Source organism: Engystomops pustulosus, chromosome 10 (genome assembly GCF_040894005.1).
Source record: "Engystomops pustulosus chromosome 10, aEngPut4.maternal, whole genome shotgun sequence".
NCBI classification, from domain to species: domain Eukaryota; kingdom Metazoa; phylum Chordata; class Amphibia; order Anura; family Leptodactylidae; genus Engystomops; species Engystomops pustulosus.
The window spans coordinates 44,378,335-44,400,062 of NC_092420.1; the positions used below are offsets into that span (position 1 = coordinate 44,378,335).

The 21,728-nt window shown below is 43.2% G+C and overlaps 1 protein-coding gene across 2 annotated transcripts in view; it reads right to left on the reverse strand.

Moving 5' to 3' along the window:
• Positions 1–21,728, reverse strand: part of ATF6 (activating transcription factor 6) — a 274,539-nt gene that overhangs the window by 232,447 nt on the left and 20,364 nt on the right. The window contains exons 2-4 of one of the 2 annotated variants that reach the window (XM_072128529.1): positions 8,664–8,740; positions 8,441–8,528; positions 1,316–1,416 (exon numbers count right to left, since the gene is read on the reverse strand). In XM_072128529.1, coding sequence (XP_071984630.1) covers positions 1,316–1,416; positions 8,441–8,528; positions 8,664–8,740 — 266 coding nt within the window. Of the gene's footprint in view, positions 1–1,315; positions 1,417–8,440; positions 8,529–8,663; positions 8,741–21,728 lie in introns of those variants that run through there. The other variant, XM_072128530.1, reaches the window with a different exon arrangement.

Sequence of the window (21,728 nt, forward strand, 5' to 3'; positions counted from 1 at the left end):
TGCGGGACAAGAGGAGGAGGCGGCGGAAGGAGCAGAGGAAGACGGAAGCTGGCGGCAAACTATAGTGAACTGCTTATCAAAGCCAATTAGAAAAGTGCTCATTTCTGCTTAGCACAGAGATAGGCAAAAGTTTTTGAACATTACAGTTACTCTACAAGTGCCACTTAAAAACTAAGTCATCTAAAGTAAGAGAACACCATGTGTATAAGCACTTATCTGCGTTGTATTCTCCATGTTTTGGCTCAATAACAGATTCAAATAACTGATGAAATAACTGAGCTAAGAAAGGGCCCTAAGATTAGCAGAATGCTCACAGAATTGCACATAAAGTCCATAATGCTTTAAAAGAAAATACATCAGTACAATTCAGTGCAAAAAAAAATGTATGAGTACTTTATTCACCCAGAGTGCAAATAAGGCTACATTTCTGTTCCCATTCAGGAAGCCATTTAGGATTCACAAGGGATCCTAAATAGGAACGGAAACATAGAATTTGTTTACATCCTTATACCGTATATACCCGAGTATAAGCCGAGACCCCTAAATTTTACCACCAAAAACTGGGAAAACCTATTGACTCGAGTATAAGCCGAGGGCGGGAAATGGATTGGTCACAGACCCCCCCCCCCCCAGTATATAGCCAGCCAGCCCTCTATAGTATACAGCACTGCCCAGCTTGCCCCCAGTAGTATACAGCACTGCCCAGCTTGCCCCCAGTAGTATACAGCACTGCCCAGCTTGCCCCCAGTAGTATACAGCACTGCCCAGCTTGCCCCCAGTAGTATACAGCACTGCCCAGCATAAAAAAAATAAAAACTTAAATACTCACCCTCCGGTGGCCGCGATCTGCAGCGCTGCTCCCCCGATGTCCGTGCGGGTCCTATTCTGGCTTCCGCGCCCGTCTTCCGTACATCGCGCTGGGCGCCACCAATGCCGTTTCCCGGGGCGCCCAGCGCGATTTACAGGAGCCAGAAGAGGACATCGGGGGAGCAGCGCTGCAGATGAGGACATCGGGGGAGCCAGAAGAGGACATCGGGGGAGCAGCGCTGCAGGGGGCCACCGGAGGGCGAGTATATAAGTTTATTATTTTTTAAGTATTTTTTAACTCGTTGTGACTCGTGTATAAGCCGAGGGGACGTTTTTCAGCACATGTTTTGTGCTGAAAAAAATCGGCTTATACACGAGTATATATGGTAATTTTTGCATTGAATTGTTGGTGTGCTGCCGTTTAACTATACACATCAACTAAATACATGTAATGATATGAAAGCATTGACAGAACAGATTTTGGAGGGTGCCATAAAAAATTCCTTACTGGTACATATTGAGCGGTGGAGAGTGGGGAGTCAGCAGGCAGTGGAGACTGCACAAAACAGTTGGAAGACGCAGGTGACAATGGTTCTGGCTTAATGTCTCCTAGTGGAAAAAAAAAAATAAAACACAATGAAAGACGAACAAAGAGTAAGAAGTGGATGCATCCACACGTTCATTTTTTTTCAGATGCAGTTTTTCATGTCCAAACCAGGAGTGGAGTGAAAATAGAGGAGGAGGAGCCGCTTCTTTCAATGATAAGGCCTCATCCACATCTGTTTTAGGATCCAAAAGCTGCATCTGAAAAACTGAATGTGTGGATGCACCCTGAAGCAAATTAAATTAGTTTAAAATACATAATAACGGAATGAAAAGACCTTTACAGACTATGCCACAGTCAAAGTCATAGCTAAAATGACCAAGAAAGAAAAAAAAAAAATATATGAAAAAAGTGAAAAGTGAATGTGACGCATTAGGGTAGACAAGTGCCAGACAAAAATACTGGCCTCTGCAGGTGAGGTCTGCACAGACCGTGGTGCAGCATAATAATGTACGGTCAGTCAGACTAGTTATATAAATATATTCCAAGTCTTACAAAAGTGATCAAAAGATCGCTACACCAAACACCAATAATAGATTAACAATTATCAGATGTCTGCTGCATCAGTTTCCACTTTGTGACGTGTGTTAATGGGTTGTAGCTGAGGGGTTGAGAATGCCCATCTTGCTTGAGACTCCACAAGGAGAGGGAAAAAAAAAAAAGCTAAGATTTTTGCGAATCCATTTGTAAAGTTTTTGAGATGACACTAACAAGTACCAAATAAAGAGTTGCCGAAAAATTGGATCTTAGGCCTGGTTTACAACCTTTCCATTTAACCTAGATCTTCCTTAACACCTTCACGACTGACATACGGCTGTCTGAAAAGCAGAAAATTTAGAACTTTTAAAATGAATGATTTTTAAAATGTTTTCCCAAATAAACACAAAAGATATGAAGAAAATTGTCCTATTAATTTGAAATACGATGTGTGACGAGAAAACAAAATCTTTTTGTCCACCACGTAGAAGAGACCGCCCACTGGATCAGCGCCCACCTAGAGCCCAGGCTGTCTGTCGGAAATCGGATCCTTTATTGCAAAAATGATTACATGTGACATTACACACAAGGAGTGGAGTCTTACTAAGGCCTGTTGACACAGAGGGGCTGTGGAGGTGGTGGGGGTCTTTGCCCCCTGTTGGGTCTTCCAAGTGCTCCTTCTCACTGAAAAGGCCCGGCAAGCAACAGGCCTGTTGATTAAGTCATTTTGCCAGTTCTCATATCTAGGCACAGGTGCTCAGCTGCCTGTATTGCCTTACCAAATCCCCATTAGGAACTCCCAGGTGCTTCCTGTGATTCAATGACACCTTTGGAAAGTTTGTTTCCATTTCTTAGTTCCTTAGTAGGAGTCTTTTTTTTCTCTTCTTGTTCCTCTTGGTCTTCCTGAAAGAGTCTCCCATACCCTCTCCCTAAACCTATCACCTTCCCCCCTCTGCCTCCTAGCCGCTCATTGTGAGCCTGTATTATGGATTCTAACGTAAAAAGTCTATCTGGGGGAATTTTTGGAGGAGTTGAGCTCTTTCAGGAACAGATCTTGATATTGGGGGTTAACTTTGCCATATCCCCTAAACTAGATGTTGCGGGGGGGGGGGGGGGAACACAAGGGGGGCATGGTGAAATGAGACAAGTGCCATGCCATGGACTGACCATTATGGTGGGAGTCAAACTGTGCATTATATTGATAGATGATGCACAAGTTCTCATTTCCCTGATATGCAACAGAACTGCATCTGGACAGCAGAGTCCCCTCATCACCAATCAAGGTAATCGCTCATAATCCTCCATATGTGAATTCAAATCAAGTTTGCCTCTCCCTACCGCCCCCTTCTTCTACTCTCGCTGATTATCCACTTTAAAATTGAAAGTCTGCATCCCTCTTCCTCCCTCCTGTCTTGAGTGCTCTTTGCACATGGCAAGTAATAGGCTGCTAACTGCGCAAACTTTGCTTGCTGTGGTCAGCAAGAATAGAAAAAAGGTGCAGGAGGAGGATAATGAGCAATTACCTTGAGTGCTGAGGAGGGGTCTCAGCTGCATGGACTACACACTAAGCTGAAAGCTCGCAGGGGAGCCAGGTAAAGTTAAGTATAATTTATTTCTTTAACCACAAAAGTTAGAGATTTTGTAAAAACAGTTTTGGGCTGCACCCAATATTTTTTTTCCATGGACCAGGCCAGGGTAACCCCCTTCACCACGATGCATGGGGGGGGGGGGGGAGAATTATTCTCAAACGTTAATCCAGTTTCTATTCGTCCACCATGATGGACCCACCTGGAGGATGACCCCTTTATCTTTGTACCCCAACCCTGCATCCACACTCCAGTGACTACCAAATAACTACACCGGCAGTGGACGCAACCCAATTTTATTGCATGTTAAATCACAAATATACTACAGCAAGCACCTTACACATGGGTGAGAATATGGGTGGAGCCATCATGGTGGACCAATGGAAACAGAATTAACGGTGAGAATAATTCGAATTTTTCATGGCATCCCCATCTGGAGTTCCTTGGTATTTTAGATATCTAATCTATAATGTTTCACAAAGGTAGACTGGCTTGACCACGTTGCTGCTCTACATATTTCGATAACTGATGCCCCTCTTTTCTCAGCCCAGAAGGCTACCATTGCCCAGGTTGAGTAGGCTTTAAGTGTCCCTGGAACTGCTAGTTTTTGGGAATCATAAGCTTCTTTGATAATGGTCTTTAACCATCTTGCTATGGAAGCCTTAGATGCTTTAAGGCCTCTGTTTTTCTCACTAAGCTGTAGCAGAATGTTAGAGTTCTTCGGCCATGGCTGGGTCTTTTCCCAGTTAAAAAAAAAATAAATAATAAGAATCCTTCTGACATCCAGGGAGTGCCATTTCCTTTCTTGTGGAGATTTTGGATTCTGACAGAAGGCATGTAAGATAATTTTTTGTTTCCGATGGAAACTTGAAGCGACCTTTGGAATAAAATTTTTATTAAGCATTAAATAAGCTCTCCTCCGATATTTTCAAGTAAGGCTCTTTGGTGGAGAGAGCCTGTATTTCCCCTAAACACCTGGCTGACATTATGGCTATTATGAATGTTAATTTTAAAAGTTAACTCTCTAATATTTGCCGACTCTATAGGTTCGAAAGAAGGACCAGTAAGGTAGTTTAAAACTGTAGAAATCCCATTATCTATATCCCAACTAGGAACAGATGTCCTAAAGGTAGGTTTGAGTCTAGTGGTAGCTTTTACAAACCTTTTAATCCACTGGTGTTCAGCCAATTGCTTACCAAACAATGCGCTTAAAGGGAACCGGTCACCAGGAGACCCATTTTTAGCACTCCCCCCAGAGCATAGTACATACACTACCAAAGTGTTTTTGTATAAAAAAAAAAAAAAAAAAAATAGGTTTTACAGAAAAAAAAAAAAAAAGATATGTTATATTGTACCTTTCATTAGCATCTGCTGTGTGACTAGGCAGTTGCCAATTTGGAGGGGCTGGAAAGGAGCAGTTTCCCCCCCACCCTTGGTTAACATGTGCCTTTTCAAATATATGAATAACTCCCCACACTCGGGATTGGCTGTAAAGGAGCAGGGGCCGTCGCTAAGCCAAGTGATGGGTGTTTTCATATATTTGAAAAGGTCACATGGAGGAGCTGAATCCCAAGGGTGGAGGGGAACTGCTCCTTTCCAGCCCCTCAAAGCTATTAAACTCTTGGATGCCATACATAAATGTAGAAGTAGCTTCGTATAGTGCTTACGCATATTACGTGGGGGTACATTAAGGAGATATATCAGAGGATCCAATGGCACACCAGAACCGAACAGTCTCCCTGACAAATCCATTACAGTACGGTACTGTAAGAGGGCAAGTCCAGAAAATTTGATCTACTCCTTTTTGGCATATAGCCGGAATTACTGGGTTAAGCGTATACAATAATGCAGGGGTGTGGTACCAGTGCATCAATATTTTATATTGTGTTTCCTGAAGAGTCCCCATTTCTGTGTAAGTTGTAGAAAGACCTAGTCATTTAGACAGCACTCGATTGATTGTCTGGTTGATTGTCTTCCTGCCGAGATAGTATGCCATTCCATTTTCTTCCCCTTTCAATTGGACTGACGATAGTGACAGGACATTGTCTTCCACCCAGTAGAATATCTTCTCCGATAGGATAAAGATCTAGATTTTTTTGTCCATCCTCCTTGATGGCGAAGATATGCCACCATAGTGACGTTGTCGGACTAGACCTTTATATGACATTAGTAGGTCTTGGTGTTTTTCAGGGCATCCCACACTTCTCCGAACTCTCGATAGTTCAAGGATCGGGTTTTTATTGAAGGGGGCCATTGCTCCTGGGCGATAGAGTCCTCCAACTTCGCACCCCATACGGATAGACTTGCGTCTGTCTGGACAACTACAAAATGCCCAAGATGGTCCACCAATTCATGGATTTCTTGATGTGAAGAGGAATATTGAGCTTGTGATGGAGAGGAGCTAGATTTTTGTTCCAGGATGTCAGAATCAAATTTTGCAACCTGCAGGAGTGGCCTTGGCTCCACTGGACTGCTTAAATACAAGCTGTCAAATGCGCCAAAATCTTCACTGCTTCTCTTACGGAGAAGATATCCTTCTCCTGAAATTTCTTTATCTGGAGGATCAATTTTGTCTTGGGTCCGCCACAATGCTGATGCCGGCTCAGCTCTGGATCAGAGCGGAACTGGCATCGGGATACACAGGGTGCCAGCTGTAGCCCACAACCGACATCCCAGTGTAACTCGTTAAATGCCGCAGTCTGAGTATTGCAGAGTATTGACATGAATAATCATCTGATTGCTTGTTCATGTCCCATGGTAGAACTTAAAAAAAATTTAAATAAAAAGTAAAGTAATAAATCAATAAAAATGCCAATAAGGCCCATAACATATAAAAAGAGACACATAACCCCCCAAAAAAGTCTAAATCTTAACACAAACCCCACACATATATAGTATCACCACGTCCATAACAACCTATAGAATAAAAGTAAATAATTATTGAACCCGCACGATGAACACCGCAAAAACATAAAACCCTCCAAAAATGATGTTTTTTACCTATTGAATGCCCCAAAAAAATGCAATAAAAATAAAAAGTGATAAAAAAAATTTAAAAAAAACATGTTGCAAATTACAACATGTGCCACAAAAAACAAGCCATCAACCAGCTCCATGCCACTGCCACTTGGAAGACGGCAATGCAAAAATGATACATTTTTCCCCACATCAGTGTTTTATTTGCCAAATGTAGTAAAACGTAAGAAAAAATATACAATATGGTTATCCCCGTAATCGTATCAACCCATAGAATAAAGATGAAATGATTATTAGGTTATATGGTGAACACCAAGAGAAAAAAGATCCTGAAATTTCAACAATAGCGGATACCAACCCCAAAATGGTAACACTGGAAAAAGCATCTCATCCCGCCAAAAAAATGCTGTCACATGGCCCCAATAACAAAGAAGCCCGCCCCCGCGCAGCCCGCCTGGACTTGACTCTGCCGGCTATTGCAAAGAGAAGATGGAAGAAGAGCCGTGACGTGGATTAGGAGCAGGGGCGACGGAGGGTGAGTATTAAGTTTAGTTTATTTCATTGACTCATGTATAAGCCGAGGTGAGGTTTTTCAGCACATTTCTTGTGCTGAAAACTCAGCTTATACACAAGTTTATACGGTATTTAAGTGGTAAATCTATCTGCCTGATAACGAAATGATTTCAAAAAACTCAAAATTTTTTCTTTTTTGTAAATAAACACAAAGCTTATCAGCCAAAATTTACCGCTAAAATGAAGTACAACATGTGAGGAAAAAACAATCTCAGAATCGTTTTGATAAGTAACAGTGTTCAAAAGTTATAACCATATAAAGCGAAGCATGTCAGAATACAAAAAATTGGGCTGAGCCTTAAGCTATAAACTGCCTGCATCCTTAAGGGGTTAAATACACCAGTGTTAGAGATTTTTATCTAGGGTCTAACCTCCCTTATCAGTTGTACAGGCAACTTTCAAATTAACCCTTTCATGGTTGTCCTGGTACCAGGAACTTGAGCATAAAACCAAGACACGTCAGTCTCTTAGTGTATATAAAGATCTTCTCCTTCTTTTAATCTCTCAAATGCATAATACCACAGACAAAAGAGACATCAAAGAGGTGTGAATAAAATGCTGAAATGCTATTGGCCATAATGAATTTACCAGCACATTTCTCAGAAAAGGCTAATAGACCTTGTTCCCAGACATGTTTATACTAATTTCCCTGAGAAGACAGAGATATACTGTCTCCAAAATCATAATATAATGCAGCGTGAAGGACAGACTGGCATCTCATTAAATGTCAAAGGGAATTAGTTGGCAGGCAAGCAAACAGGTTACATAAAATGAAGCTTGAATCATGACATTAACTGGACAGTGCTTTGACCCCCAGCATGACCCTTGGCTAATACTTAAAATAGCGGACAGACCCTTATTCTGGGATTTCTTAAGTCAAGATGGCGTACGAAACCAGTGCAATCTCCTTAACACCAGCAGCTCTATTATTATTTTTTGAAAAGGTTCTCGGAGATGACAAAATTGCAAATGGAAGAGCTTTGTATTGGTAAGGCATCACTGCTCCCGCTGGAGAGTATACCGCAAAACTGAAGAACCTCTTAGATGGCACATGGTAATAAGCATCTTAGAGATCGATACTACACATGTAAGCCTCTGGATGTATTTGAGCGATTGCTGAACTTACGGTTTCCATCTTGAATCTTCAGCATTCACCCACAAATGAAATGTCCTCAGCAGAGCCCCCCCCCCCCCCCCAATAAAAAAAAATTCCCAGCAGCACCACCACTACTAATACGTATCCACCAAGAGGACATCTCTCTCTCTATATCTATTTGTGGTACATACAATTCGGTACTGCTGATAATTGTAGATGGCCCCATAGCAGTTGGCCTCTTAAGATTTTCTCAAAAGTCAAGATGGTGCCCAGTCAAAGCCGGAAATAGGCTGGAGTGCTTCATTCATAGAAACTACGTACCAGTAAGTTGTTGACCAGGAACATCCCATGGATAAGAATTCCATGACATCAGATCCACTGTAAAATCAAGATTATCCAAATTTGTGCCCTGCAAATACATGAAAGAAAATCTTCAAATTAATCCGTTACATACCAGAGGAAACTCCTTAGGTACGATTGTGCCATGCAGTCTCAGGAAATTGGAACTTGACATAACATAAAATGGGTCCCTTTGTTTACTTACGTTAGCGGAGCACTGCTGATCTTCAAAAAAGTCATCAACATCTACTAAATTACTCAATTCATCAAACAACGAAGAATCTGTAATAAAAAAAAAAGAAATATACTTACACATTAAATACGCACATAAAAGTAAAACTGAAAAAAAAAACAGCAAAGAAACCAGTAAACTGGCATTTTAAGGCAAGAAAAAAAAAAAAAGGGATTGATGAGAGTAAATTAGCATTTTTTTCTCCATTTCTCCATTGACTGGAGAATTGTGGCCAACATATTTCAGAGCCATAAAAGTGGTATTTTAAGTTTCAAAAATCTCATCTTACCATAGGTGATTAAAATCACATCAACAGGGACAAACATTTGTGCCACTAATATCCTTTTTAAACATTGGGCGCACTCAACAGTGTCCAAATTTTAGATAAACCGGACAGTGATGTTACATCCATTCTATAAACTGTGTCCAATAATAGACCATATACAAAGTTTTCTTTTAAACAAATATTTTCTTTACTTCAATATCAACAAGTATATATTATTAACAATTCCATTACAGTAATCTTCATGACTTTATGCACAACAACAATGATGGCTTGTTACATAGTGTAAGCATAGAAGTGTCGGGGGGGCGTGGCCTAGACGCTGATGGGGGCAGACGTGTAGCCTTGCAGCTCCGTCACCTCTCCCCACATATCAAATTGCAGCCAGCACCATCCGGTACCTGATAGGACAAAAGCACCCTAAGAAGCCACAGACCACCTCCACAGCTCCGGTGCCCGCTTCGGGAGGCAGAATGGAGCAGTTTGTGACCCGCGGCGCCATCTTTCCCGCCACGTGCCTCCGGCCACCAGCTCCCAGCAGTGAGCCGCAGCAGGTTTGAGACCTCCTCCGGATTAGGTATACGCTCCCGATCCTCCCCAGCAGTACAACGCCAGCTCCAGTTGCTGCCGGAGCCGACAGGGGAACAGATGTCGCCGCGGGCCCCTCCAGAGAATGAGGCCTATGGGCCTGCCTCCACGGCGGGATCAGCAGATGGCGACCCGGACTGGCCTGCGCTCCCAGCCCCCTCAGCGCCCCTGCCACAACGACAGCTGCAGACACCAGGTGAGCGAGCCGCAGCCATGTCTCCCCAGGGCATAGCTTCACCTACACAGCCTGAGAGAAATGGCGGTCAGCCACTAACACATTGCGCAAAGTTTTCACCAGAGGCCATTAACTCCTCAGAGATGTGGGAGGAAGAAGATTCAGAAGAGGATTTGGGGGCCACATCTGTCACAATTTGCACATGACATTTTAAGCACGGGGTCTGTCTCATTAACCACTTCAGTTCCTCCTGATGAAAATATTAATCAGCTTCCTGCCGCTATGATCGAGTTTATGCACACCCTTCCAACAAAGAAGGACTTTCAACAACTAATCTCAGAGGTAGCCGAGACATGCTACTCTGAGATATCTGCGGTTAGACAAGATTTACATCATATTGCAGCAAGGGTTGAAACCCTAGAAGGTGAGCACTACGTCACTCGCCAATATGTTTCCCAGCTACAAACTACAGTGACTGAGCATTCCGAGGCCATGAGGAGTATGCAACGCCACCTTGAGGACCTGGATAACCGGGGTAGGCGTAACAACGTCAGGGTCCGGGATCTGCCTGAAAAGGTGTTGAACGCAGAAATTCCACAGGCTCTAAAGTATATCTTTAATGGGCTATTAGGAGCTCCAGCGACAAACAAGATAAAGTTGGATCGAGCACATAGGGCGCGCCGTCCTAAGGGGCTTTCTTCTCAGCCAAGAGATGTCATATGCTGTATACATGATTTTACATTAAAACAGGCGATCGTGGCCAAAGCCAGGGCTGCCAAAGACCTGGAGTTTGAAGGGGCCCGTGTGCAGCTATATCAGGACTTGTCCTGGATCACATTACAGAAGAGAAGGCACCTACGTCCCCTCCTGGAAGTGCTCCGTGAAGCACATTTACCGTATAAATGGGGATACCCCTTCGCCCTCACCGTCAGGAAGGATGGGACTACTTCACTTTTACGCTCTTTCATGGACCTGCCCGCTTCTGCAAAGAGTTGGGCATTACGGAGCCCCAACTGCCAACCCCATCACCTTCACCGGCTTGGCAACCAGTGCGTCAAAAGAAAAGGCGTTTACGGGGGATCTAGATCCCCGTCTGACCGGCCTACAGCAGCGATATAGCTGCTGAGAGGGCTGAGCGATATAGCTATTGTTTCTGAAAAATGGTGTTTTGTAATTATCTTCTTTCCCATCAGGTTCTGTGAAGACGGGTTTAATCCCACAGTGGTGGTTCTACACGAGTAGAGGTGGAATATTAACGTGAGGGGAGGGTGGAAGGGGGGCAGATGGCTGCCACGGGTTCTGTCGAGTGATGGTTTACCCACCACTATATGGGAGTTGTGTCAGTGCTGTGTCCCCTTATGGGACACTGTTAGTCCGTTACAGGACGATTGGCCCCTGAAGGAGTTCCCTGAGGCCGGGCGCCCTTGACCTGGACCATTTGATGACACTATGTTTGTCTTTGTCACCTTTTTGTCATGTTTTTCCCTTCCTCTCGGAGCTGTGAATATGGACGATGGTCTTTTACTACACCGGCTGGTCCGGCAAGTAACGGTTGGTGCTGTTATCACATCCAAATTGTGGTGAGTAAGCATGACCCAAGCATTTGTATTACAATTACACTATCCCAATGGTTAACTGTGTTACATTAAATGTGAAAGGCCTTAACTCTAATGTTAAGCGCCGTCTACTACTGAGAGAGCTTCGACTACTGAAGGCAGAAGTAGCTTTTATACAGTAGACTCACTTTGACCGAGCAGGGAATTTTAACTTTGCCAGACATTATTTTCCACATGCCTTTTCTGCATTTCATGACCGTAAAAGAGCAGGGGTGACAATACTCCTATCAGATACATGCCCTGTGACAGTTTACGCTCAGCAATTAGACCGGGGGGGGGGGGGGCAGGTACATTATTCTGGAAGGGATTCTGGAAGGGAAACCCAATTATACCATCTAAAATATATGCACCTAACACAGCCTAAATCCCCTTTTTGCGGAGGATACTGCGCAAACTGCAGACACTCTCTCCGGCGGCGATACTGATAGGGGGAGATTTTAATATGACCTTCCCAACAACAATATATCGCCTACCCATGACAGGTGGTCCTGCATCTGCCACACAGGGTCGAGTAGCTAGGGAATTCCGTAAACTTATCCGACTACACTCATTGTATGATCTCTGGAGGATAGATCACCCAGGCGAGCGCACCTTCTCTTCTCACACCATCACAAATGTCACACGCGAATTGATTACTTGTTTTGGGAACATTATAGCCCACAGTCTTCTGGGTTCAACAGACATTGGCACCATTTCGTGGTCCGACCACGCGCCAGTTTCTGTAACCCTCACACGCTCACTGAAGCCCACCAAGATTAGTAGATGGCGACTAAATGAATCACTGGTCAAGGAGCCCATATTACGGGAACAGATTAGGGCTGCCATTCATGCCTTCTATGACAGGGAGGAGCACTCTTCCTTTTCGAAAGAGGCGTTATGGGAGGCGCACAAGGTAGTAGTGTGGGGAGAATGTATGGCAGTATCTGCAAGGGTGAAAAAAACAGCCTCGGAATACTACAAGAAAATTCTACATACAATTAAGGACCTAGAAGCCAAAATGTTATCCTTGCCAAGCACGGTACATTTAAGGGCACTAGTGGCAGCAAGGGCTAAATTACGGGATTACGCCTACCAGAAAATAGAAAAATTACTAACGTTCTCGAAACAGAGATATTATGAGAAGGGTAATAAAGCGCATACGCTTTTAGCGCGACTATTGTCGGAAAGGCATACCAACGGTACCCCTCAAGCCAAGAAATTGCACACCTGTTTAGGGCCTATTACATTAAACTATACGCGCTGCCCAATAATCTCCCCTGTGACGAGAATAAGAAGTGAGACTTTTAGAAATCTTACTTGTCCGTCTGCCAGTTACCGAAATTATCGGATGCAGCAGTGGCTACCCTGAATGCCACCATATCAAAGGAGGAGTTAGATGAAGTGATTAAGATGCTTCCTTCAGGAAAATCCCCCGGGCCAGATGGACTTATCTGTATTATAAAGTCTACCTGGAAGATCTAGCCCCTTATATGTTGTCTCTGTTCAACGCTTTTCTAGAAGGAACCCTCCCTTGCCGCGATACGCTGGCGTCTTACATTTCGTTGATTCTGAAGCCAGGGAAGGATCCAACCGAATGTGGCAATTATAGGCCTATCGCACTGCTTAATTCTGACCTAAAGATCTTTACCCGCATCTTGGCTAATAGGCTTAATGAATGGCTACCCCAGTTGGTCAATAAAGACCAAATTGGCTTTGTCCCATGGAGGCAAGGTTCTGACAACACCAGACGTACTATAGACCTTATTGAGGTGATCAATATGGAGTCGCGATCCACTTTATTGCTTAGCCTAGATGCGGAGAAAGCTTCCGATAGATTGGATTGGTCATTTATGATAGCTGCTCTGGAAACATATGGAATCACAGGGAGCTTCTTAACTCCTTAACCCCTTAAGGACCAGGCCCTTTTTCGTTTTTGTGTTTTTATTTTTCACTCCCCACCTTCAAAAATCTATAACTTTTTTATTTTTCCATGTACAGAGCTGTGTGATGGCTTATTTTCTGCGTAACAAATTGCACTTCGTAGTGATGGTATTAAATATTCCATGCCGTGCACTGGGAAGCGGGAAAAAAATTCTAAATGCAGTGAAAATGATGAAAAAACACATTTGCGCCATTTCTTGTGGGCTTGGTTTTTACAGCTTTCACTGTGCACCCCAAATGACATGTCTATTTCATTCATTGGGTCAATACGATCACGGGGATACCAAATTTTTATAGGTTTTATAATGTTTTCATACATTTACAAAAATTAAAACCTCCTGTACAGAAAAAAAATTCTTCATTTTGCCGTGTTCTTGCGCTAATAACTTTTTCATACTTTGGTGTATGGAGCTGTGGGTGGTGTCATTTTTTGCGACTTCTGATGACGTTTTCAATGCTTCTATTTTTAGGACTGTTCGACATTTTGATCACTTTTTATAGAATTTTTTCTATTTTTCAAAATGGCAAAAAAATGCCATTTGCGACTTCGGGCGCTATTTTCCGCTACGGGGTTTAACGCAGTGAAAAACGGTTATTATATTTTGATAGATCGGGCATTTTCGGACACCGCGATACCTATTGTGTTTATGATTTTTACTGTTTATTTATATTTATATCAGTTCTAGGAAAAGGGGGGTGATTTGAATTTTTATGTTTTTTTAATATAATTTTTTTTTTTTTACTTTTTTTTATTTATTTTTTTTACTATTTTACAGACTCCCTAGGGTACTTTAACCCTAGGTTGTCTGATTGATCCTACCATATACTGCCATACTACAGTATGGCAGTATATGGGGATTTTGCATACCATCTATTATAATGTGCAGATCGCACATTATAATAGATAGCCTCGATCATGACAGCCTGGGATCTTTGTGTGATCCCAGGCTGTCATGGCAACGGATCGCCGCTCCCCGGTGACGTCACGGGGAGTGACGATCGGAGCCAAGATGGCGGCGCCCACGCGCCGCCGGCTCTTTAATGCCGCCGGCAATCAAAGGGTTAACACCCGCGCTCGGTGCAAGCACCGATCGCGGGTGTTAGCGACGGGCGTTTGCTTCATTATGAAGCAAATGCCCGGTGAGTATGAAGAGGGCTCAGCCTGTGAGCCCTCTTCATACTCCCCCATGCGCAGTAAGACGTAAGGGTACGTCTTATTGCGCTATGGGGTTAAGGACGCAGCCATTTTACAGCTTAAGGCTCAGTCCCATTTTTTAGATTCTGACCTGCGTCTCTTTATATGGTTATAACTTTTGAACACTGTTACTTATCAAAACGATTCTGAGATTGTTTTTTCCCCACACGTTGTACTTCATTTTAGTGGTAAATTTTGGCTGATAAGTTTTGCGTTTATTTACAAAAAAAAGGGAAAAAAAATTATGAATTTTTAGAAAAATTTGCCATTTTCGAAATTCAAAATCACTGCGTTTTCAGGCAGATCGATTTACCACATAAATAACTTGCAGAATAACATTTCCCATTTGTCTACTTTACATTTTCATAATTTTTGAAATGTTTGGATAATTTCTTTTGACGTCACGCGGCCTACAAATCGAATAGCGATTTTCCGTATTTTCAGAATTGACTATTTTGGGGATAGAATGGTCAAATTTTGTCGGTTATACGTTCATTTAGCCCTAAAATTTACACATTTCCAAAAAATAAAAAGAGAAAACTCACCATAAAATTTGTTCTACAATTTCTCCTGAGTGCAGAGACCCCCCACATGTGGCCGTTACTTGTGTTATGGGGGCACAGCGAGGCGCAGAAGGGAAGGAGCACCCTGCAGCTGCCAGGATTTTAGTTTTCTCGTTGCCCCCTTTTGAAGGCTATAAAATTTTCGCTTTTCCGTTATTTGGGCCATGTGACGGCATTTTTTTTGCGCGATGAGATGCTTTTTCCAGTGTTACCATTTTGGGGTTGGTATCACCTATTGTTGAAAATTTAGTAACTTTTTTTGAGGTCATGAGTAGAAAAGCATCAATTCTGTACTGGATTTTTTACTTTTTTTTTCTCGTGTTCACCGTATATCCTAATAATCCTGTTATCTTTATTCTATGGGTCGATACGATTACGGGGATACAAGACATGAATATTTTTTCTTATGTTTTACTAAATTTGCCAAATAAAACCCTAATGTGGGGAAAAATCTATCATTTTTGCATCGCTGTCTTCCAAGTGGCATAAAATTGTTACGTTTTTGGCTACAGAGCTGGTTGATGGCTTGTTTTTTGAGGGACATGTTGTTCTTTGCAACAGTATCATTCTGGAGTACATATGTTTTGTTGATCACTTTTTATTGCATTTTTAGTGGGATATAATAGGTAAAAATCATAATTTTTGGTAGGTTTTTAACGGTTTTTTTTTTACGGCGTTCATCATATGGGTTCAATAGTTATTTAGTTTTATTCTATGGATTGTTACGGACGCGGTGATACTATATATGTGGGTTATGATTTAGACTTTTTTGAGCGTTATATGTCTCTTTATATGTTTTGGGGCTTATGGGCATTTTTTGTGATTTATAAAGTAATTTTTTATTGAAAAACATTTTTTACATGATCCACCATGGGATATGAACAAGCAATCATCTGATTGCTTGTTCTTGATAATACTCTGCAATACTAATGTATTGCAGGGCATTAGCAGTGCCAGCCTATGCAGATGCATAGGCCGACACTTTGCCTTTAAGATGACGTCACAGATGCCATCATAAAGGCAATCCCTCCAGGCTTCTCTGGGGATCCAATCAGACCCCAGAAGTGCCAAAACAGCGATGCCCCCCCCCCCCCCGAAAACGGTGCGGGGGGGGGGGGCGATCATGGGGTAAAGATCCCCAGAAGGCATGTTAAATGCCGCGGTCGCGTTGACCGCGGCATTTACCGGGTTAAACACCCGCGATCGGAGCCCACTCCGACCGCGGGTGTTAGCCGGGGATGTCAGCGGTAAATTACCGGCATCGTCTGTACTGCGCTGAGTGCTATTCGTGGAACTCAGCGCAGTACAGCTACGGCGCGGAGCGCTAAGGGGTTAAGAACGATTCATGGATTGTATAGTATACCCACAGCAGTGGTCTGCTTTGCACATGCCATGTCAGACCCCATCGCCATACACAATGGTACTAGGCAGGGGTGACCCCTCCCCCTCCCCCTAATTTTTACTTTATGTATAGAACCCCTAGCAGCAAAAAGGGATAAGGAGTTCAATGTATCACTATTTGCTGATGACGTTTTATTGACCATAATGTCGCCTCACACCTCCCTACCGGTCCTACATGCACTTATTCGGGAATATGGCAACTTAGCTGGGTATAGGGTAAACACTACAAAAACAGAAGCCCTACCTGTGAACATCCCACTTGAGGAATTGTCCTTATTCAAACAGAACTATCAGTATCAACGGAAGCCAAATTCCCTGAAGTATCTAGGGGTACAGTTGATAGCTTCTTATCCAACACTCTACAATGCCAATCACCCTCCTCTATTTAAGGATTTGCGAGCTATGCTAACCAAATGGAAGGGGCATCATATTTCCCTGCTCGGTCGAGTGGCTGCAGTTAAAAGGACCTGGCTGCCAAAACTCTTATATTACTTTAGAACTCTGCCAATTAAAGTACCACAAAAGGAGCTTAAGGCTCTGCAAGGAGCCATTTTTAACTTCATTTGGGATAATAGAAGACATAGAATGCCTAAAACGGTCATGCCTGTCCCCAAGGCCCGAGGAGGCCTAGTTGTGAATTACAACTGGGCAACGCAGCTACGATATATATCGTAATGGGCGGCCTATACTAAGTGGGTCTGAATAGAGAAGCTCTAGTTGGCCCTGATGCATCCCAATTCATGCCTATGGGGACCTATTCCCCCCAGCCTACCCAACCATTATTGGGCCCTATTAAATTCACACTGTCCACTTGGCAAATCTGGCAAAAAAGGTTTAACCTCTCCTCTAAATGTTCCCCAATGATGTCAGTCCTATACAACCCTGTTATACCGGACAGCTTGACATCCCACATGGTAAGACAGTGGTCTAAAGCAGGGTTGTTTCACCTGGCAGATATGGTGGACCCTTTTACAATGGAGTTAAGACATTTCTCATACCTTAGGGAGGAACGCAAGCTACCTAGGGACGAGTGGTACCACTATATGCAATTAAGACACTATGTTACTGAGCAATATGGCTCAGCGCAGGTCTCCAGGCCTTCCGAGTTTGAACACTTGTGTAGAAGGGGTACCTCGTGCAGAGGTTCGATAACAACCATTTACCAGATTTTGACTGCCCCCCAAAGGGACGCCCTGGCCACCCACAGATATATGTCTAAATGGGAGACAGATATCAGACGCACTATTTCCCCAGCCCTTGGGCAGGTGATTTGGAGCAGGGCGGCGAAATCATCAATTTGCACAGCTTATAAGGAAACACAATATAAAATAATGATGCACTGGTACCATACCCCTGCACTACTGCATACGCTCAACCCGATAATTCCGGCTATATGGTGGAAATGCCAAAAAGAAGTAGGCACGCTTTATCACATTTTCTGCCCCTGCCCTCGCATAGCGTCATACTGGTGGTGTGTCATGGGGCTGTCTGGGAAGCTGTTCGGTACTGGGGTTCCGTTGGATCCTCTGATATATCTCCTTAATGTACCTCTGCAAAATATGCGCAAACACCATACAAAACTATTTTTGCATATACACTCACCGGCCACTTTATTAGGTACACCATGCTAGTAACGGGTTGGACCCCCTTTTGCCTTCAGAACTGCCTCAATTCTTCGTGGCATAGATTCAACAAGGTGCTGGAAGCATTCCTCAGAGATTTTGGTCCATATTGACATGATGGCATCACACAGTTGCCGCAGATTTGTCGGCTGCACATCCATGATGCGAATCTCCCGTTCCACCACATCCCAAAGATGCTCTATTGGATTGAGATCTGGTGACTGTGGAGGCCATTTGAGTACAGTGAACTCATTGTCATGTTCAAGAAACCAGTCTGAGATGATTCCAGCTTTATGACATGGCACATTATCCTGCTGAAAGTAGCCATCAGATGTTGGGTACATTGTGGTCATAAAGGGATGGACATGGTCAGCAACAATACTCAGGTAGGCTGTGGCGTTGCAACGATGCTCATTTGATACCAAGGGGCCCAAAGAGTGCCAAGAAAATATTCCCCACACCATGACGCCACCACCACCAGCCTGAACCCTTGATACAAGGCAGGATGGATCCATGCTTTCATGTTGTTGACGCCAAATTCTGACCCTACCATCCGAATGTCGCAGCAGCAATCTAGACTCATCAGACCAGGCAACGTTTTTCCAATCTTCTACTGTGCAATTTCGATGAGCTTGTGCAAATTGTAGCCTCAGCTTCTTGTTCTTAGCTGAAAGGAGTGGCACCCGGTGTGGTCTTCAGCTGATGCAGCCCATCTGCCTCAAAGTTCTACGTACTGTGCGTTCAGAGATGCTCTTCTGCCTACCTTGGTTGTAACGGGTGGCGATTTGAGTCACTGTTGCCTTTCTATCAGCTCGAACCAGTCTGCCCATTCTCCTCTGACCTCTGGCATCAACAAGGCATTTCCGCCCACAGAACTGGCGCTCACTGGATGTTTTTTCTTTTTCGGACCATTCTCTGTAAACCCTAGAGATGGTTTGCGTGACAATCCCAGTAGATCAGCAGTTTCTGAAATACTCAGACCAGCCCTTCTGGCACCAACAACCATGCCACGTTCAAAGGCACTCAAATCACCTTTCTTCCCCATACTGATGCTCGGTTTGAACTGCAGGAGATTGTCTTGACCATGTCTACATGCCTAAGTGCACTGAGTTGCCGCCATGTGATTGGCTGATTAGAAATTAAGTGTTAACGAGCAGTTGGACAGGTGTACCTAATAAAGTGGCCGCTGAGTGTATGTATGGCAGCCAAAAGTCTAATAGTTAAAGCTTGGAAACAGACTGCTTCCCCATCTGAAATGGAGTTATTTACCCGCATTAAGGAGACTTATTCACTGGAAAAGATGACGGCCTCAATCAATAACTACATGGATGCCTTTCTGGCAGTATGGGAGCCGTGCGACTCTTTTTGCAACCATATAGGTTTATAAGCTTCCTCGGGCTGCATCTTGGCCAGCACCAACTATCTTAACTTTGATACTCAGCCCCGAAACCCTATTTATCCTACTGTGTCTATTGTCTTGTCTGCTCGAGTCTTGTTTTTAGGTCTTAAATTTTGAGTTGTATAAAGTTAGTACATAGGTTACTTGTTATAAGTGGATTTTGCGCTATTGGGAGAAAGCATGGCAGATTACAGAGAGTCCAGGTGTAAGCCTATTTTCCATGGTTGGTCTGATAACATCTGGTGGAAAGTATTTAAGGGTAAGCTTTACTTTGGAATGAGATCTTTATTTGAACGAATGAACCGCTATATATCATTTCAATGTTTAAATTGCTCATTTTGTGTTTTGTACACTTCCAGCGCCGCCAGAAACAAAATTTGTTGCTGTTCAAATAATGAGGACCGTTGTATTACCATGCTTGTTGGTTCCTGCTGTAACAACTGAAAAATATAAAATTTTAATAAAAATGTAAAGTTTAAAAAAAAAAAAAAAAAGCATAAAGTGTCACTATACAAAAAAATTTTCATTCGCAAAAACAGCATAATTAGGAAAATAGAGTGTAGACACTCGAAGTTCAGACCTCGGACAGAGACCCATATTCACAAGACCTCTGGTAGTATGAGCCACATGATGAGACGTTTCGGGGGAACGCCCCCTTCCTCAGACAAGAAACTTTGTATATGGTCTATTATTGGACACAGTTCATAGATGCGTTTTGTTTGAGGCTTTGGAGATCCTCTAATCCTGGACCAAGTAACTAAGTAAGTGTCTTTGTCTATTGTTTTTCTAGGATGTTACATCCATTCACCAGATGGCCTGGGTGAAGTTGAGTCGGAGCTATAAAGCAAGCAACTACAGTCTCAGTATGGATTTTAGAGGGGTCCAAGTGAGAGAAAGAAAGAAGAAAAGCTTAGAACTGTTCCCCACGAGCAAATCACTCTGTGAGCTGGTGCGATTTACAGGACGAAACCTTGTGTCCACGGACTGAACTCTGCATGTCTAGTCAAGTTGATCCAGTAAGTCCTGCCAGTGCAGAGCACACTCGCTCGTGAGAGACTGGCCTTATTAGTAGATACCAAACACAAAAAACCCCTTTGCAACACATGCCATATTATTACGGCATGCCTAGGGAGTGGTTGGATGGTTAGGGCTCATGGGCTGAACCCTCTCAGTACTAGGTGGGCATTTGCTGCATATTACGGCAATCCACCACCAGTAACAGTTACTGTGGGTGCAATAACTACGTGCAGGAGTTAACTATCTAAATGCCAGAGGTATTTAAATCCCGGAGTCGCATGGGAGCCGCCATAATGGATTTGATTGCCGCCCCCTGTGAGGTCATACTAGACTCACAGGCAGTTCATTCAGTCCGATCTCTAAGGCTGCGTTCACACGTAACACTGTGTTAAATGCAAGTATTACCGGTCTTAAGCAAGTAGCATTGGCTTGCTTGAAATTCTTGAGTAGTGGTGCTTTGTTATACAGCAAAATTTTCAGCACTTCTATCTGAATTGAGAAGGTAGAAAGGTACAGGTAACTAACAATATCTATAATTCAGATTGATTTCTTGGGTAAAGGATCATGTATGTGAATCCTATTACAGTGTCATGGCCAAAATACACAAATGGACACAAATATTATATTTTCACATGATCTGTTGCCCTCTGGTTTTTGTGTGTGTTTGTCAGATGTTTTTATCACATACAGAAATACAAGTGCAATCATATTATGAGTAACAAAAGCTTTTATTGACACTTGGAATGAGTTAATGCAGCAAGTCAATATTTGCAGTTTTGACCCTTCTTCAGGACCTCTGCAATTCTCCCTGGGAGCTCTCAATTAACTTATGGACCAAATCCTGACTGATAGCAGTCCATTCTTGCACAATCAATGCTTGCATTTTGTCACAATTTGTTGGTTGTTTGTCCACTTGAAGATTGACCACACATTCTCAATGGGATTAAAATTTGGGAAGTTTCCAGGCCTTGGACCCAAAATCTCTATGTATTGTTCCCTGAGACATTTAGTTATCACCTTTGCTTTAGGTGATCCATCATGCTGGAAAAGGCATTGTTGATCACCAAACTGCTCTTGGACGGTTGGGAGAAGTTGCTCTTGGGGGACATTCTGGTACAATTCTTTATTCATGGATGGGTTTTTAAACAAGACTGTGAGAGTTGATTCCCTTGGCTGAGAAGCAACCCCACACATGAATGGTTGCAGGATGCTTTACAGTTGGCATGAGACAAGACTGGTGGTATCGCTCACCTTGTCTT